At 38.3% G+C, this 17,448-nt stretch overlaps 1 protein-coding gene across 1 annotated transcript in view; it reads right to left on the reverse strand.

The window, feature by feature from the left end:
- Positions 1–1,115: 1,115 nt before the first annotated feature.
- The window catches only part of SPRYD7 (SPRY domain containing 7), a 72,168-nt gene continuing 55,835 nt past the window's right edge, over positions 1,116–17,448 (reverse strand). The window contains exon 5 of the mRNA XM_003412625.4: positions 1,116–5,687. Coding sequence (XP_003412673.1) covers positions 5,590–5,687 — 98 coding nt within the window. The 3' untranslated portion in view covers positions 1,116–5,589. The remainder of the gene's footprint in view (positions 5,688–17,448) is intronic.

Raw genomic sequence — 17,448 nt, forward strand, 5'->3', positions numbered from 1 at the left:
CAGTAGTTTTCTGGAGGATTCCTTAGGGTTTTCTGTGTATAAGATCATGTCCTCTGCAAATAGAGATAATTTTACTTCTTCCTTGTCAATCTGGATGCCCTTTATTTCTTTGTCTAGCCGAATTGCTCTGGCTAGGACCTCTAGCACAATGTTGAATAAGAGCAGTGATAAAGGGCATCCTTGTGTGGTTCCCGTTCTCAAGGGAAATGCTTTCAGGCTCTCTCCATTTAGAATGATGTTGGCTGTTGGCTTTGTATAGATGCCCTTTATTATGTTGAGGAATTTTCCTTCCATTCCTATTTTGCTGAGATCTTTCCCCGTTTTTTTAAATTATTTTTTAATTCCAAAAACAGTATATGTTCATTGTAAAAAAAAGTCAGATAAACATAAAATTTTGCTCCAAAAATATGGCATTTCTCATGCATACTTTTTCCTATTCTTAAGGCTTTAGTGTTTTAAATGTAGATATTATCATACACTCAAATGTTCAACTTTTTTCATTTATTAATATATCTTGGATAACCTAGAACCATATTTACGTATAAATAACAATTAGCAGAGTTTCTTGAGGGCAGGAACCATCTTGTTTGAGCATTTATGAAACACAGGGCACAAGTGATTCACTGGTAATGATTCCTGCATATCTACAGATGACAAATTTTTGCCAATAATTTGATTATTTTTCCTTAAAATTTCTTTAGAACTCTTGGATGGTGTGTAATTTATTTATGTTGCATTATTATTCTGCATTCATATCCAATATTTTAATAATTTGGCCTCATTTATTTTAAAAGAGTAACTTGAGAGACTTCTATCTTATTCAGTAAATGGAAGCAAACAGTTGATCCTATTATTGTGTTTCCGGTCATTCACATGAATATCCCAGCCAGCTCCCAACAGTATCTTTCTTCCAGGTTGCATAAACGAAACCAAACCAAACCCACTGCCGTCGAGACAATTCCAACTCATAGCGACCCTACAGGACAGAGTAGAACTGCCCCATAGAGTTTCCAAGGAGCACCTGGTGGATTTGAACTGCCAGCCTCTCGGTTAGCAGCCGTAGCACTTAACCACTACGCCACCAGGGTTTCCCCAGGTTGCATAGACAGTACAAACTAAGTTACGTGGTAGTTGATTATATCCTGTTAATAAGTACTACACTTGGTTATATCCGTGTAGAAGAAAATTTCACAGTTTTGATTGCAGAGTCCCTTCTCTAGATAATCTTATCTAGTATCTTTGCATTACCCAAAAGAAGTTACTGATTTATTTTATCAAGTCCAAGATTTCACTCACATTTCCAGTTATGTTTTTACTGGTCCATATCTAGATGGGCATTAAGAAGTAAACATATAGGAAACAAGACTTACTGGATCCATCAAGACTGGGGGAACCCTTGAGTCTAATGCCTGGAAATAATCTTTAAACCTTGAACTGAAACTATCCCATGAAGTCATCATTAAACTGAATCACAGTGTAGGCCAATTAATAAGGAATGATTACCTCAAGCATGGTGCTCTTATAAAGAATTACCTACATGAGTGTAAACTGACAACAGGTAATCTAAAGTACGGACGAGAACTGTAAGGGGCAGAGAGCCTAAACTTAACAATGATGAAACAATATGGGTAGCGATAGAACGGTGACACTGTGAAGTATGTAACCAATGTTATTGAGCTGTTCATGTAGAAACTGAACGGCTGTATGTTTGGGTGTATATACTGCCACCAAAAATACTGTATTTTAAAAAAGAAGTAAATATATAATAAGACATGTGAGCATTTGTTTTTGCTAATGATTTAGAAAACCCTTAATTCAAATCATAATTTTATTTTATACCATTCTTAAGCTAACTTACAATATTGTTTATAATCCAGGTTGAAAACATATTCAAATAATCTTAACTGAAGAGCCAAAGACAGTTAAGCGCTGAATTCCCGTTTGCTGGTTTTTAATTTGTAAATTGATTATTCATAAAATTTTCATTGTTTCACATATTTAACATTGCGTATCTCTCTTAAATCACTGAAATGATAGCACAGTAAATAAATGATTGATTTTCAGTCTGAGCATGCAGTGTGGACAAACGGATTTTTGCACCAGACAGAATCTAGACAGTGGACAGTCGTCTTAGCTGGGAGCAAATGCAGGTCTTTGTGTGATAACATGTAAGAACATTCTGTGCCCATCCACAGCTGGATTTCACTATTATCAAATATTTAAGCTGTGGGTCTATATTGTACTGATATCATTGTATTTGCCTGATGGAAGATTTTATTTTTAAATTTCTTCTACTTCAATGTAATTTTTAAAATAGACTATTTTTTAGAACAATTTTAGATTTACAGAAAAATTGGAAACACAGTACACAGAGTTCACATATACCACCACACTTAGTTTCCTCTATGATAGCACCTTACATTAGCATGGTACGTTTGTTGCAGTTAATGCACCAATACTGATGTTAACTAAACCAAAATCAAACCAATTATTGTCAAAGCTGACTCCAACTCATGGCGACCCCATGTGTTTTAGACTAGAACTGTGCTCTACAGGGTTTTCAATGACTGATTTTTCAGAAGCAGGCCGCCACGACTTTCTTCCAAGGCACCTCTGGGATGGACTTGAACTGCCAATCTTCTGGTTCATAGCCAAGCGCTTAGGCATTTGCAGCACCCAGGAACCCCGTGATTAACTCAAGTCCATAGTTTATTCAGATTTCTTTAGATTTTACCTAACGTCTTTTTCTGTTTCAGCAGCCAGGACACCAAAATTATGTCTACTTGTCATGTCTCCTCAACCTCCTTTTGGCTGTGAAAGTTCCTCAGACTTTCCTTGCTTTTGCTGAATTGGCAGTTTTGAGGAGTACTAGTCAAATGTTTTATAGGAATTTTGTAGTGGAATTTGTGTGATGTTTTTCTCATGATTAGACTGGGGTAATGGGTTTTGAGGAGGAGGACCAGTCACTGTAATTTTCACAAGAGGATTAAATACTTACAGGTTAAAAAAATCTAGACTTCATCAAATTGTTGCCATGGACTTAACTCATGTATCATTTTTAGTACTAGGTCTATTCTGATTATTAGAAGCAGAAAAGACAGTCTTGAGGAATGGACGATGAGGATTTTAAGAAAAGGCTGGCTTTAAAAAATAATAAACAGGTAGATAATATTATGAAGACAGCAAACAGAAGTTATTTTAATTCACTTTCCTAAGCATGTTCTTTATGAATTAAAATTACTATGACATAAAATCAGATAAAATGCACAAATACAGTGAAACCGTTGAGAGCTGCAGATCGATAGGATTACCTTGTTTTTCCTTGAGTTTTCTTCTCTGACAGGGTTCTGCCTTACACAAGTTCTGGCTTTTGCAGGCTTTACTGCAATACACAGCTAGTTCAACTCCATACATCTTCAGAGGAAAATGTGGGATTTATGTAAATAAATATATTACTCAAGTATACCTCTGTTTTCAAAGCACATTACCACTTTTTTTGCCTACCAAATAAACAGTAAATAAACATTGTGCTGGATTCTCTACCCTTTGGGTTAAAAATAGCCTGTGTTACATCCTTAGAAAAGTTATACTGGGCTATAATTAGGTAAAAAATTCTGTCCTTGTTGAGCAGTGGTTCTCAGGCTTTAGTGTGCATGAGAATCATCTGAAGGGCGTGTTAAAAGACAGGTTACTGCTCTCACCCAAAGCATAATAAGAATAATAAGCAAACAGAAAAAATAAAAAAGGCAAGCCACAGACTGAGAAAACATTAGTAATATATGTATATATGACAAAAACTTTTATCCAGAATATAAACAATACCTATGAATCAATAAAAGACAAACAATTCAATTAAAATGGGCACAAACTTGAAGAGACACTTTTTGAAAGAAGATATATAAATGGCTAACAAGTACATGAAACGGTACTCAACATTTTAGTCATTAGAGAAATGCAAAGGGAAACTTTAACTATAACATACCACTTCATACCCACCAGGGAAAAAGCAAACAAACACAGGCTGCTGGGGCCTAACCCCAGGAATTTCTGATTCAGTAGGTCTCTGTGGGGCCTGAGAACTTCCATTTCTAGTAAGTCCTTACGTGATCCTGATGCTGCAGGTCTGAGGACCAACTATGAAAACCACTGCTTTACAGTCGACAAGGAAGCTACATTTATTAAGTGCCTATGATGATTAAGGAGCCCTGGTGGCCAGTGGGTAAGAGCTTGGCTGCTAACCAAAAGGTTGGCAGTTTGAATCCGCCAGTTGCTCCTTGGAAATCCTATGGGGCAGTTGTACTCTGTCCTATAGGATTACTATAAGTTTGAATAGTCTCCAAGGCAATGTTTTTTTTTTTCCTAATGGTGATTAAGGTGTTTTACATACATTATTTATTAACTAGTTACAGAATCCTACCAAGTTAAATATGGTTACCCCTTTTTAAATAAGGAATCTGGGTCTCACAGGGACAGGGACTGAGGAACTTGCCTAAGAAGACGATGCGGTTAGGCAGCAAAACTACAGTTCAGAGCACCCTCTAACACCCATGTTTTTCTAGCACACCATACTGCTCCTTATTGATAAAGGAGTGACACTCATGCCTCCGTGGCATGCTTATTTGAAATGAGAGACTACCTCAAGATGTGGACAGTGCTCACCTCAGGTTAGCAGAGTGTTAACAAAGACAGTGATTCTTACACAGAACTGGGCGAAGGTTCAGGGCCATGGAGAGGATTCACTTCTCTCTGAGTTTCTGAAATAACCAAAGGTGAAGTGGATTTACTGTGTAACTAAGAAAACAGGATGGCCATGTGTTTAACAGACTGATTAATTACTATTTTATTATTCATTACAGAAAAACACACATTTAAGTAAAATAGTCCATAAAAGAATAATGTCATTTAAATTTAAGCTTCGAGCTCCATCATACTGTCCTGTCTGCCAGTGTACATTACACTGCTCACCAATCGGCACCTATAGAGCGCGATGATCCTCAACAAAGTGCTCTGACAGTTTCTAAGACACATTATTTCTTTCACAGAGCAAATTAAAACAATGACATCATACAAACAAAATACGCAATTTGAATTTTAAGAAAAGTGGTACATTTTATAGTAAATAGACTGCCAAAAAATGAAGCTGCTAACAATATAATTTCTTTCACTCTGTTATATTGTATGTAAAACAGGACACAGACACACAGGATTACTGGACTATAGACTCAACACAGTTGTGAGGTCTAAGCTTCAGAAAGGCAAACAAACAAAAAACCCACTCAACTCTACATCTCTAAGATTCCCTTTTACACCTTTCTCTCTCTATTTCCATTTAATACTGTTAATTAAACCCATAATGTTAAATTTATTTAAATAAGAATTAAATAAACTGCCCCAAATGCTGATTTTCCTATCTCAAAACACAAGTATTTTAAATCACAACTTCCTTGTGGTATACTGAATATATTGGTACAGTAGACATTAACAAGCATATTTTTAAGAATATATTTTCATCTGTAGCTCAGGTAAAGCTTTATTAAACGGTAAACACTTTAAACAGTGAAGAATACAAGTTTCAAAAAACAAATACATTCAGAAGATCTGCTGTTCAAATAATATTTTTTCAAAACCAGGTGGAGGAGTATGATAAAATTCACTGAACTGGCAATCCAGAATTGCACTGTCATCAACTAGAGGACAGAAAAAGAAAGAAATTAGAAGCAAAGAACTTAATTTAAATGAATACATAATTATAAAATGAACTATGTTTCCATAATATCAGAACACTAACAGGCAAAAACAATAAAACATCTGCTTTCAGGATACAAAACACAATCCTATTAGGTAAAATACCCACAAAAAAAAACAAAAACAAGACCTATAAAAAATATACATCAAAATATTATTAATAATTATCTTTAGATAGTATGTGTCAAAGAGAAAAACTAGTAACAAGCTTCTTACTTTGATTCTGGAGTTTTCTTACCCATGAAACCAAATATTGACTGAAAAAACATTCCTGACCAAAATTAATCCTGCCACCAGCTCTTCTTTCACCCAAAGTTGCTAATCTTTTCTTTCCTATGGGAAGCCAGGCTTACTAAATTTGAATTTCAAAAGTTATGGCTGTATAAGACCACTATTATAAGATCTTGAGAAACAGTATTAAAAAAAAAGTTATGGCTGGGTCACTCTGTGACCTGATATCATCTGATCTCAGTGAAAGGGGGAGGGCAGGGTTCAATCTGTCATGTTAAGATTAGCCAATAGTTGATCTTCTCTATTTTTTCCCTCCTCTTCTCTTTATAAGCCTCATTGTACCTAGCTTCTTCCAGCCATCTGCTTTTTCTGGAATCAGAGTGGTCTTCCTATATGCATACAGAATAACTGCTCAGAATAAACCTTATGTTTTAGTTTGAGTTTTGATTTTTAACATGTGAATATGAAAAATTCAAATTTTCTTCTTACTTGCCTAGTTGTATTTTCTATAATTAAGATACATTACTATAAAAAAATGTTTTATTTTGGAAAAAAATCATAGATTCACAGGAAGCTGCAAAAATAGTAGAGTCTTGTGTATCCTTCATCCAGCTTCCCCCAATGGTAACATCTTCCATAGCTACTGTATAGTAACAAAACCAAGAAACTGACATTGGGACAATCTGTTATACAAACGACAGGCTTTATTCAGATCTCACCAGCTTTTATGTACACTCATTTGCATGTACGGGTATGTTTTAGGCAATTTTATCCCTTGTATAGATTTGTACAGCCACCAGCACTATAAAGACACAGAACTATTTCTACTGCCACCAAGGAAATCCTTCACAGTTGTACCACCACACCTTCCCCACCTGTCCCTATCCTCTGACAACCTCTAATTTGTTCTGCATCTCTTTAATTCTGTTATTTTGAGAATATTACATACATGGAAGCAAACATTATATAATCTTTTGAGGCTAGCTCTTTTCGCTCTGCATAATGCCCTTGAGATCCATTCAAGATGTTGTTTGATCCTTTTTATTACCGAGTAATATTCCATGGAATGTTGTTTAATCATTTGCCCACTGAAGAACATCTGAGTTACTTCCAGTTTCAGGCTATTACAATAAAGCTGCTATGAACAATCATGTATAGGTTTATATGTGAACATAAATTTTCAAGCCTCTGGGATAAACGCCCAAGAGCGTGATTGCTGGGTCATATAGTATGTTTAATTTTGTAAGAAACTGCCAAACTATTTTTCAGAGTGGCTGTCCATTTTACATTCCCATCAGCAACGTATGAGAGATTGAGTTTCTCCATATCCTTGCTAGCATTTAGTATTATCACCATTTTTCATTTTAGTCATTCTGATAGGTGAGTAGTGATAGTTTATTGTGGTTTTAATTTCCATTTCCCTAACGGCCAATGATGTTAAACATCTTTTCATGTGCTTATATGATATCTGCACATTCTGTGTGTTGAAATGCTTGTTCATGTCTTTAGCCCATTTTCTAATTGGATTGGGTGCCCCATCCCCCACCCCACTGGTGAGTTTTACATGTTCTTTATATATTCTGGAAACCCTGGTGCTGTACTGGTTGAGTCCGACTGCTAACCAAAAGTTCAGCAGTTCAAATCCACCAGGCACTCCTTGGAACCCCTGTGGGGCAGTTCTACTCTGTCCTATAGGGTCGCTGTGAGTCGGAATCGACTTGACTGCAGTGAGCTTGCTTTGGTTTCTTTAATATATTCTAGATCTAGGTCCTTTGTTAAGTATGTGGTTTGCAAATTATTTTCTCCCAGTTGGTAGCCTGCTGTTCATCCTGTAAACAGGGTCCTTCATAGAGCAAGTTCTTACTTTTAATAAGTCCAGCTTATTAATTTTTTCTTTTATGGATTGTGCTTTTGGTGTTATGTCTAAGAACTCTTTCCCAGCCTTGGGTTCTGAAGATTTTCCCCTCATTTTTCTAAGTTTTACAGTCTTACATTTCACATATAAGTCTATGATCCATTTTGAATTACCGTGTTTTTACGCAAATAACGCACACCTTCTATGTTTGTTTGCCAACCAAGCCCTCCCCCCATTACAAAAATACCTCACAGAAGGAAGGCCAGTTAGCAAACAAATGTAGAAGGCATGTGCCATCTGCATAAATATACAGTAATTTTTGTATAAGGTCTGAACTTTAGTCAAGGTTGATTTTTTTTGCCCAAGGATGTGCAGTTGTTCTAGGCACCATTTGTTGAAAAGACCGTCCCTCCTCCACTGAATTACTTTTCTATCTTTGTCTAAAACTACGGAGGCATATTTGTGTGAGTCAGCTTTCTGGGGTCTCTATTCTGTTCCGTTCATTCATCTATGTGTTTATCCCGCTGCCAATATCACACTGTTACTACTGCTATATAAACCAAAAAAAAAAAAAAAAAAATTAACCAAGCCCATTGCTGTTGAGACAATGCCAACTTCTAGTGACTTGACAGTACAACTGTCCCATAGAGTTTCCAAGGAGTGGCTGGTGGATTCCAACTGCCAACCTTCTGGTTAGCAGCTGAGCTCTTAACCACTGCGCCACCAGGGCTCCACTGCTATATAGAAAGTCTTAAAATTGGGTAGAGTGAGTTCTTTCCACTTTATCCCTCTTTTTCAAAGTTGTTTGGGCTATTCTAGGCCCTTTGCGCCTTACTGTATAAATTTTAGAAAAAGCTTTGTAAAATTCACAGAGTAAAATCGATTGACCTGAGTTTTATATTCTGTCTCCTCCTCTAATAAATCCTCATAAAAGTGCTATATAAGCTAAGATGGTCATTTTACCAAAATGTTCTTCCTCCTGTTCTTGACAAGATACAGCCCAAATCCACCTCATCTAATCTAGGGCAGTCCCGTGAGGAATTTTCAGATGAGATGGAGCCATACTGGAGCCATATCATGAATAACATATTGCATACAATGAGTAATACACGTGTGAATATTGAAAGATTTGGGAGGTATGGAGTTCAGTATATTTGAAAAAAAATAGTGATAGTGTGATGTGGTTTGAACAGAGCAGTCTGATCGAAACAGGATTTTGTGTGATATACTAGTTTGAAATTTATCCTAAAGTGATGAAGAGCCATTAAAGATTTTTAAATAAGGGAGAAGAACTGATCTGTGTTTTGGAAAGCTGACTCATATAGCTTTCCATACAGGCAATGGCATAGAAATGCATGAGTTTGGAATCAGAAAATAGTTACAAAGCTAACAAAACAGTTCAGTTGATACCTAAAGAACAAAACGAGGGCAGTGGAAGAATGAATACCAGTGGCCAGAATTAAGAAATACTTTAAATAAATAATTAATAGGACTTAGAAATTTGGGTAGCAAAGTAGACAAATGGGAGAAGAATGACTAAGAAGTTTCTAGCATAAGGAATGAATGAATGAATGAATGGAAAGTGATATCATTAATAGATATATACACACAGAAAAGCAGCTCTGAGGAAAATGATGATGAATTTGTATGGATTTTTTGAGTCTGAGGAATCTATAGTCAACTAACTAATGATGTCTAATAGGCAGTTGGAAATACGGAATTTGGGCACACGGCAGAGATATTAACTAGAGTTTTTATATTTATATTTGATGAAAGATATATGGAGCCCTGTCAGCACAGTGGTTAACAGCTTGGCTACTAACCAAAAGGTCAGCAGTTTGAATCCACCAGCTGCTCCTTGGAAACCCTGCGGAGCAGTTCTACTCTGTCCCCATAGGGTCGCTATGAGTCAAAATCAAATTGATGGCAATGGGTTTGGTTTTTAGTTTGTTTCAAAGATATGTAAGTAGTAGTTGAAGCTACTAATAAGAAGGACTGGGTAATACCTACATTCAAGGCATTTAAGGCAGATGTTTCAACAAAAGGATGTAGCACTGGAAGTACTCCATCTATGCCAAGAAATTTGGAAGACAGCTACCTGGCCAACCAACTGGAAGAGATTCATATTTATGCCTACTGCAAAGAAAGGTGATGCAACTGAATGAGGAAATTATGGAACAATATCATTAATATCACACACATGCAAAATTTTGCTGAATCAACTGGACTGGACCAGAAGCAAAGAAGTTTCCAGGATAAACTGAATGCTTCGAAGGTCAGCGGAGCAAGGGCGGGGGTTTGGGGACTATGGCTTAAGGGGACTTCCTTTTTTTTAAAAAATAATTTTTATTGAGCTTTAAGTGAACGTTTACAAATCAAGTCAGTCTGTCACATACAAGCTTATATACGCCTTACTCCATACTCCCACTTATTCTCCCCCTAATGAGTCAGCCCTTCCAGTCTCTCCTTTCGTGACGATTTTGCCAGTTTCTAACCCTCTCTACCCTATCTCCACTCCAGACAGGAGATGCAAACACAGTCTCAAGTGTCCACCTGATACAAGTAGCTCACTCTTCATCAGCATCTCTCTCCAACCCACTGTCCAGTCCCTTCCATGTCTGATGAGTTGTCTTCGGGAATGGTTCCTGTCCTGGGCCAACAGAAGGTCTGGGGACCATGACCGCCAGGATTCTTCTAGTCTCAGTCAGACCATTAAGCCGGGTCCTTTTATGAGAATTTGGGGTCTGCATCCCACTGATCTCCTGCTCCCTCAGGGGTTCTCTGTTGTGCTCCCTGTCAGGGCAGTCATTGCTTGTGGCTGGGCACCATCTAGTTCTTCTGGTCTCAGGATGATGTTAAGTCTCTGGTTCATGTGGCCCTTTCTGTCTCTTGGGCTCATAGTTATCGTGTGACCTTGGTGTTCTTCATTCTCCTTTGCTCCAGGTGGGTTGAGACCAATTGATGCGTCTTAGATGGCCGCTTGTTAGCATTTAAGACCCCGGATGCCACATTTCAAAGTGGGAGGCAGAATGCTTTCATAATAGAATCATTTAAGGGAACTTCTAAGTCAATTGGCAAAATAAATTCTATTATGACAACATTCTGCATCTCACTTTGAAGTGTGGTATCTTGGGTCTTAAATGCTAACAAGCGGCCATCTAAGACGCATCAATTGGTCTCAACCCACCTGGAGCAAAGGAGAATGAAGAACACCAAGGTCACACGATAACTATGAGTCCAAGAGACAGAAAGGGCCACATGAACCAGAGACTTACATCATCCTGAGACCAGAAGAACTAGATGGTGCCCGGCCACAAGCAATGACTGCCCTGACAGGGAGCACAACAGAGAACCCCTGAGGGAGCAGGAGATCAGTGGGATGCAGACCCCAAATTCTCATAAAAAGACCAGACTTAATGGTCTGACTGAGACTAGAAGAATCCTGGCAGTCATGGTCCCCAGACCTTCTGTTGGCCCAGGACAGGAACCATTCCCGAAGACAACTCATCAGACATGGAAGGGACTGGACAGTGGGTTGGAGAGAGATGCTGATGAAGAGTGAGCTACTTGTATCAGGTGGACACTTGAGACTGTGTTTGCATCTCCTGTCTGGAGTGGAGATGGGAAGGTAGAGAGGGTTAGAAACTGGCAAAACAGTCACGAAAGGAGAGACTGGAGGGAGGGAGCAGGCTGGCTCATTAGGGGGAGATTAAGTGGGAGCGTGTAGTAAGGTGTATATAAGCTTATATGTGACAGACTGACTTGATTTGTAAACTTTCACTTGAAGCACAATAAAAATTATTTAAAAAAAAATTTTTGCTGAAGATCATTCAAAAGTGGTTGCAGCAGTACATCAACAGGGAACTGCCAGAAATTCAAGAGAGGTTCAGAAGATGACGTGGAACCAGAGATATCGTTCCTGATGTTAAGATGGATCCTGGCTGAAAAGAGAAAATACCAGAAAGATGTTTACCTGTGTTTGACTACACGAAGGCATTCAATTGTGTGGATCATAACAAATTATGGATAACATCGTGAAGAATGGGAATTCCAGAACATTTAATTGTGCTCATGAGGAACCTATACATAGATCAAGAGGCAGTCATTCAAACAGAACAAGGGTATAACACATGATTTAAAGTCAGGGTTGTATCCTTTCACCATGCTTATTCAATCTGTATGCTGAGCATATAATCCAAGAAGCTAGACAATATGAAGAAGAATATGGCATCAGTATCGGACGAAGGCTCATCAACAACCTGCGTTATGCAGATGACACAACTTTGCTTGCTGAAAATGAAGAGGACTTGAAGCACTTACTGATGAAGATCAAAGACTACAGCCTTCAGTATGGATTACATCTCAACATAAAGAAAACAAAAATCCTCACAACTGGACCAATAAGCAACATTATGATAAACAGAGAAAAGATTGAGGTCATCAAGGATTTCCTTTTACTTGGATCCACAATTAACACCCATGGAAGCAGCAGTTAAGAAATCAGACGACGTATCACAATCAGCAAATGCGTTGTGAAGAGCTCTTTAAGGTGTAAAAAAGAAAAGATGTCACTTTGGGGACTAAGAGACAGCTGACCCAAGCCATGATGTTTTCAATTACCTCATATGCATGCAAAAGCAGGACAATGACTAGGGAAGACTGAAGAAGAATTGATGCCTTTGAGTTGTGGTGCTGGTATACTGAACATACCACAGACTGCCGAAAGAATGAATAAATCTGTCTTGGAAGAAGTACAGCCTGAATGTTCCTTAGAAGGGAGGATGATGAGACTTCGTCTCACATACTTTGGACATGTTATCAAGAAGGACCAGTCCCTGGAGAAGGACATCATGCTTGTTAAAGTGGAGGGTCAGCAAAAAAGAGGAAGACCCTCAATGAGATGGTTTGACACAATGGCTAAAACAATGGGCTCAAGCATAACAACGGTCATGAGGATGGTGCAGGACTAGGCAGTGTTTCATTCTGTTGTACACAGGGTCGCTATCAGTCAGTATTGACTCTATGGCACCTAACAACAACATTCCTTTTAAGATGTTGCAATCAGAGAAGATGCTTTGTATTATTTCGATTTTTTAAGGCCTGCTTTGAAACCTAAAACGTGGTCTATTTTGGAGAATGTTCCATATGCGTTGGAAAAGAATGTATACTTTGGGGCTGTGGAGTGGAATGTTCTGTATATGTCTACAGGGTCGAGGTGGTTAATTGTGGTATTTAGATCTTCTGTATCTTTATGGAGTTTCTTTCAAGATACTCTGTTCTTCACCGTAAAAGTAGTGTATTGAAGTCTCCTGTGATTACTGTGGAACTTTTATTTCTCTTTTCAATGCTGTTAGAGTTTGTTTTATGTATTTTGGATCCCTGTCACTGGGTGTGTATATATGTCTTACGGTTTTGTCCTCCTGGTATAGAGACCCTTTAGTTATTGTCCCTCCTTATCCTTCACACTAGATTTTGCTTTAAAGTCTATTTTATCAGAGATTAATATTGCCACTCCTGGTCTTTTTTGGTTATTGTTTACTTGATACATTTTTGTCATCCTTTGAGTTTTAGTTTGTTTATATCTTTGTGTCTAAGGTATATCTCTTGTAGACAGCATATAAATGGATTGGTTTTTTTTTTTTTTTACCCATTCCACCACTCTCAGTCTCTTCACTGGTACATTTTAACCATTAACATTCAGCATAATTACTGACAGGTATGATTTTACTGCTGTCATTTTGTTGTACTTTCTTTTTGTTTTTGGTGATATTGATGGTTTCTTAGTTCCACTTAATTTTATGTGCTGAGTTCTTTTTGTTTACGAATTTTCTTTTCATTTCTTTTGTTACTGTTGATTTTGAGGTTACTGAATATGTTTTTCTTCTTTTTTATTTTGATGGGTAGGCGTATTAGCTTCTGTCATGGATTGAATCATGTCCCCCAAAAAGTATGTGTATCCACTTGGTTAGGCCATGATTCTCAGTATTCTGTGGTTGTCCTCCATTTTGATTGTAATTTTATGTTAAAGAGGATTACAGTGATTGTAAAAACCTTACCATGTCACATTCCTGATCCAATGTAAAGCGAGTTTCTCTGGGGTGTGGCCTGTACCACCTTTTTATCTTACAAGAGATAAAACGAAACGGAAACAAGCAGAGAGTTGGGGACCTCACACCACCAAGAAAGCGGCATGGAGCAGATTGAGTACTTTGGACCTGAGGTTCCTGCGCTGAGATGCTCCCAGACCAAGGGAAGATCGATGACATGGACCTTCCTCTGGAGCAGACAGAGAAAGCCTTCCCCTGGAGCTGAAGCCCTGAATTTGGACTTGTAGGGTACTAAACTGTGAGAGAATAAATTTCTCTTTGTTAAAGCTATCCACTTTTGGTATTTCTGTTACAACAGCACTTAGATGACTAAGACAGCTTCTCCTACAGTTTCTTAAAGAGTTAAACATAAAACTACCATATATGACCCAGCGATTCCACTCCTAGGTCCAAAAGAAATGAAAACGTATGTCCATAAAAAGACCTGCATGCAAATGTTCACAGCAACATTATTCAGAATACCAAAAACTAGAACTAATCTAGATATCGATCACCTGATGAATGGATAGACAATGTGGTATATTTATATAACCGAATATTATTCAACCATAAAAACGGAAGAAACTACTAACACACACTACCGCACGGATGAACCTCAAAAATGTCATGCCTGGTGATAGTAATGGCAAAAGGGCACAGCTTGTATGATTCCATTTATATGAAATGTCCAGAAAAGAGAATTTTATACAGACAGAAAGTAGATTAGTGATATCCTGACACTAAGGATAGGAAATGGATGCACCGTAAATGTGCATGACAGAACTTATTGGAGGAATAAAAATGTTTTAAAACTCAATCATGGTGACGGCTGCACCACTCTGTGAGACTACTACAAAGCACTGAATTACACACTTAAAATAGGTAAATTTCGATATGTAAAATATACTCCAATAAAGGTTTTTTTTTTTCTGTTTTTTATTAAAGTAACTACTGCCCTAAATTGGCCTAGATTCAATGCAATACCAATAAAAATTCCAGATTTCTTTTTTTTTTTAGAAACTGACCAGGAGATTCTGAAATTCGGGTGGAAATGCAAAGGTCTTCCAACAGACAAAACAACTTTGAGAAAGAACAAAGTTGGAGGACTAACACTACCAGGTTTCAAGAGTTTTTATAAAGCTACAGCGTTCAAAACAGTATGGTACTGGCATCAAGATAGACAAACAGATCAAGGGGAAAAACAGAATCCAGAAATAGCTCCACATATACGGACAACCAATTTTCAACAAAGTTTCAAAGCCACAGAGGCAATTCAGTGGAAAAGAGAGTCTTTTCAGGAAAGGACACTGGGACAATTAGATATACATATGTGAAAAAGTAAACTTGGTGCTTACCTTACACTCATGTACAAAAAGTGACTCAAAACAGAATACAGACCTCGTCTTGGTCATCTACTGCTGCTCTAACAGAAATACCACAAGTGGATGGCTTTCACAAACAGAAGTTGATTCTCTCACAGTCCAGTAGGCTAGAAGTCTGAATTCAGGGCACTGGCTGCAAGGGGAAGCTTTTTCTCTCTGTCAGCTCTGGAGGAAGGTCCTAGTCATTTGTCTTCCCTTAGTCTGGGAGCATTTCAGCACAGGAACTTCAGGTTCATAGGACATGTTCTGCTCCCAGCACTGCTTTCGTGGTGGTAGGAGGTCCCCATGTCTCTCTGCTCTCTTTTATCTTGTATATTTCAAAAGAGATTGGCTTAAGACACTACCTAATCTTGTATATATATAAAAAAAAATCTTGTATAACTGCCACTAATCCATCTCATTACATCATAGCGATAGGAAATCACATCAGATGACAAAATGGAAGACAATCATACAATACTGGGAATCATGACCTAGCCAAACTGATATATATACTTTTGGGGGACACACTTCAATCCAAGACAGACCTAAATGTAAAACCCCAAACTTTAAAACTCCTAGAAGAAAACACAGGGGAAAAAATCTTTGTGATCATGGGTATCTTAGTTATCTAGTGCTGCTAAAACAGAAATACCACAAGTGGGTAGTTTTAAAAAACACAAATTTATTTTCTCACAGTTCAGGAAGCTAGAAGATAAAGTGACCCTACAGGACAGAGCAGAACTGCCCCATAGTGTTTCCAAGGAGTGCCTGGTGGATTCAAACTGCCGACCTTTTGGTTAGCAGCCATACCTCTTAACCACTGTGCCACCAGGGTTTCCATTCAGGAGGCCAGAAGCCTGAATTCAGGGTGCCAACTCTAGGCTTTCTCTCTCTGTCAGCTCTGTAGGAAGGTTCTTGTCTCTCCTGAGCTTCTGCTCCTGGGTGATCGTCATGTGGCTTGGTAGCTCTTTCCCCTCCATCTCTGCTTCTATTCTTTCTTGTTTAATTTCTTTCACATCTCAAAAGAAACTGATTTAAGACATACCCTATACTAACCTTATATCATTAACGTAACAAAGACAAACCACTCCCAAATGGGATTATAACCACAGGCATAGAGGTTAGGATTTACAACACATATTTTGGGTGGACACAATTCAATCCGTAACTTTCCACCCTTTGGCACGCAAAAATTTATGTCCTTCCCACATGCAAAACACATTCACCCATTACATCGTCGTAGAAATCTTAATTCTAAATCCAAAATCTCATCCTCTGAATCATCTAAATCAAATATGGGTGAACGATGACGCATATTCCATCCTGGGGCAAAATTCCTCTACAGCTGTGAACCTGTGAAATCTAGAATATAAGTTTTATCTTTTCAACGTACAATGGTGGAAGGGGCACAAGGCAGACATTTCCATTACAAATGGGAGAAATTGGAGGAAAAAAAGGTATAACACACACCAAGGAAGTCCAAAACCCAGCACAACAATTGACATTAGCTCTTAAGACTTGAAAATAATTGTCTGTTTTTTGGGACCATCTGGGCAATGGCCCTGCCCTCCAGACTCTGGGTGTTGACCATGTCTTCTAGATTCTAGGTGGAGGCCCCTTGGCCCTGGGCTTCAGCTCTGCCTTCCAGGTCCACTGGGATGGCAACTCTGCTCCCTCATCTTTGGGGAGGCCCATTCTCTTATTCCATCTGAGTGGCAACTCCATCCCTGTGGCCCTGGCAGGCCCTGTCCCCTCAGCTTTGGGCAGCAACCTCTTCCCCCTGGCACACCTTAACAGCAGCTCCACACTTCTGTTGCTCTCTGAGCTGCTCTAGAGATGGTCCTTTTCCCTTCTTGGAGGACAAAAGATGTAGCTCCTTTGGCCTGTTTCCTGCCTGTAGAACCCAAGAGGCAAACAGCTTTCTTTCCTTTCATCCTATCTCTGACCCCTTCAGGTTAAGTTGATGGGTTTTCTGCTGTGGTAGTTGGTTAGATCCATCAGTGACAAGCTTAATCTCTTTAAGAAAAGATTGTGTAGCCACATCCTTGTTAAAAATTCTAGGACACATGTCCTTAGTTGGTACAACACAATTTTCTAAATCATTAAGTTCTGTTTTCATTTTGCACAGTTCACTTTTAAGTCCATTGCTTTCCTCTCACATTTTACT

This window comes from Loxodonta africana, chromosome 17, assembly GCF_030014295.1.
Source record: "Loxodonta africana isolate mLoxAfr1 chromosome 17, mLoxAfr1.hap2, whole genome shotgun sequence".
Classification (NCBI taxonomy): Eukaryota; Metazoa; Chordata; class Mammalia; order Proboscidea; family Elephantidae; genus Loxodonta; species Loxodonta africana.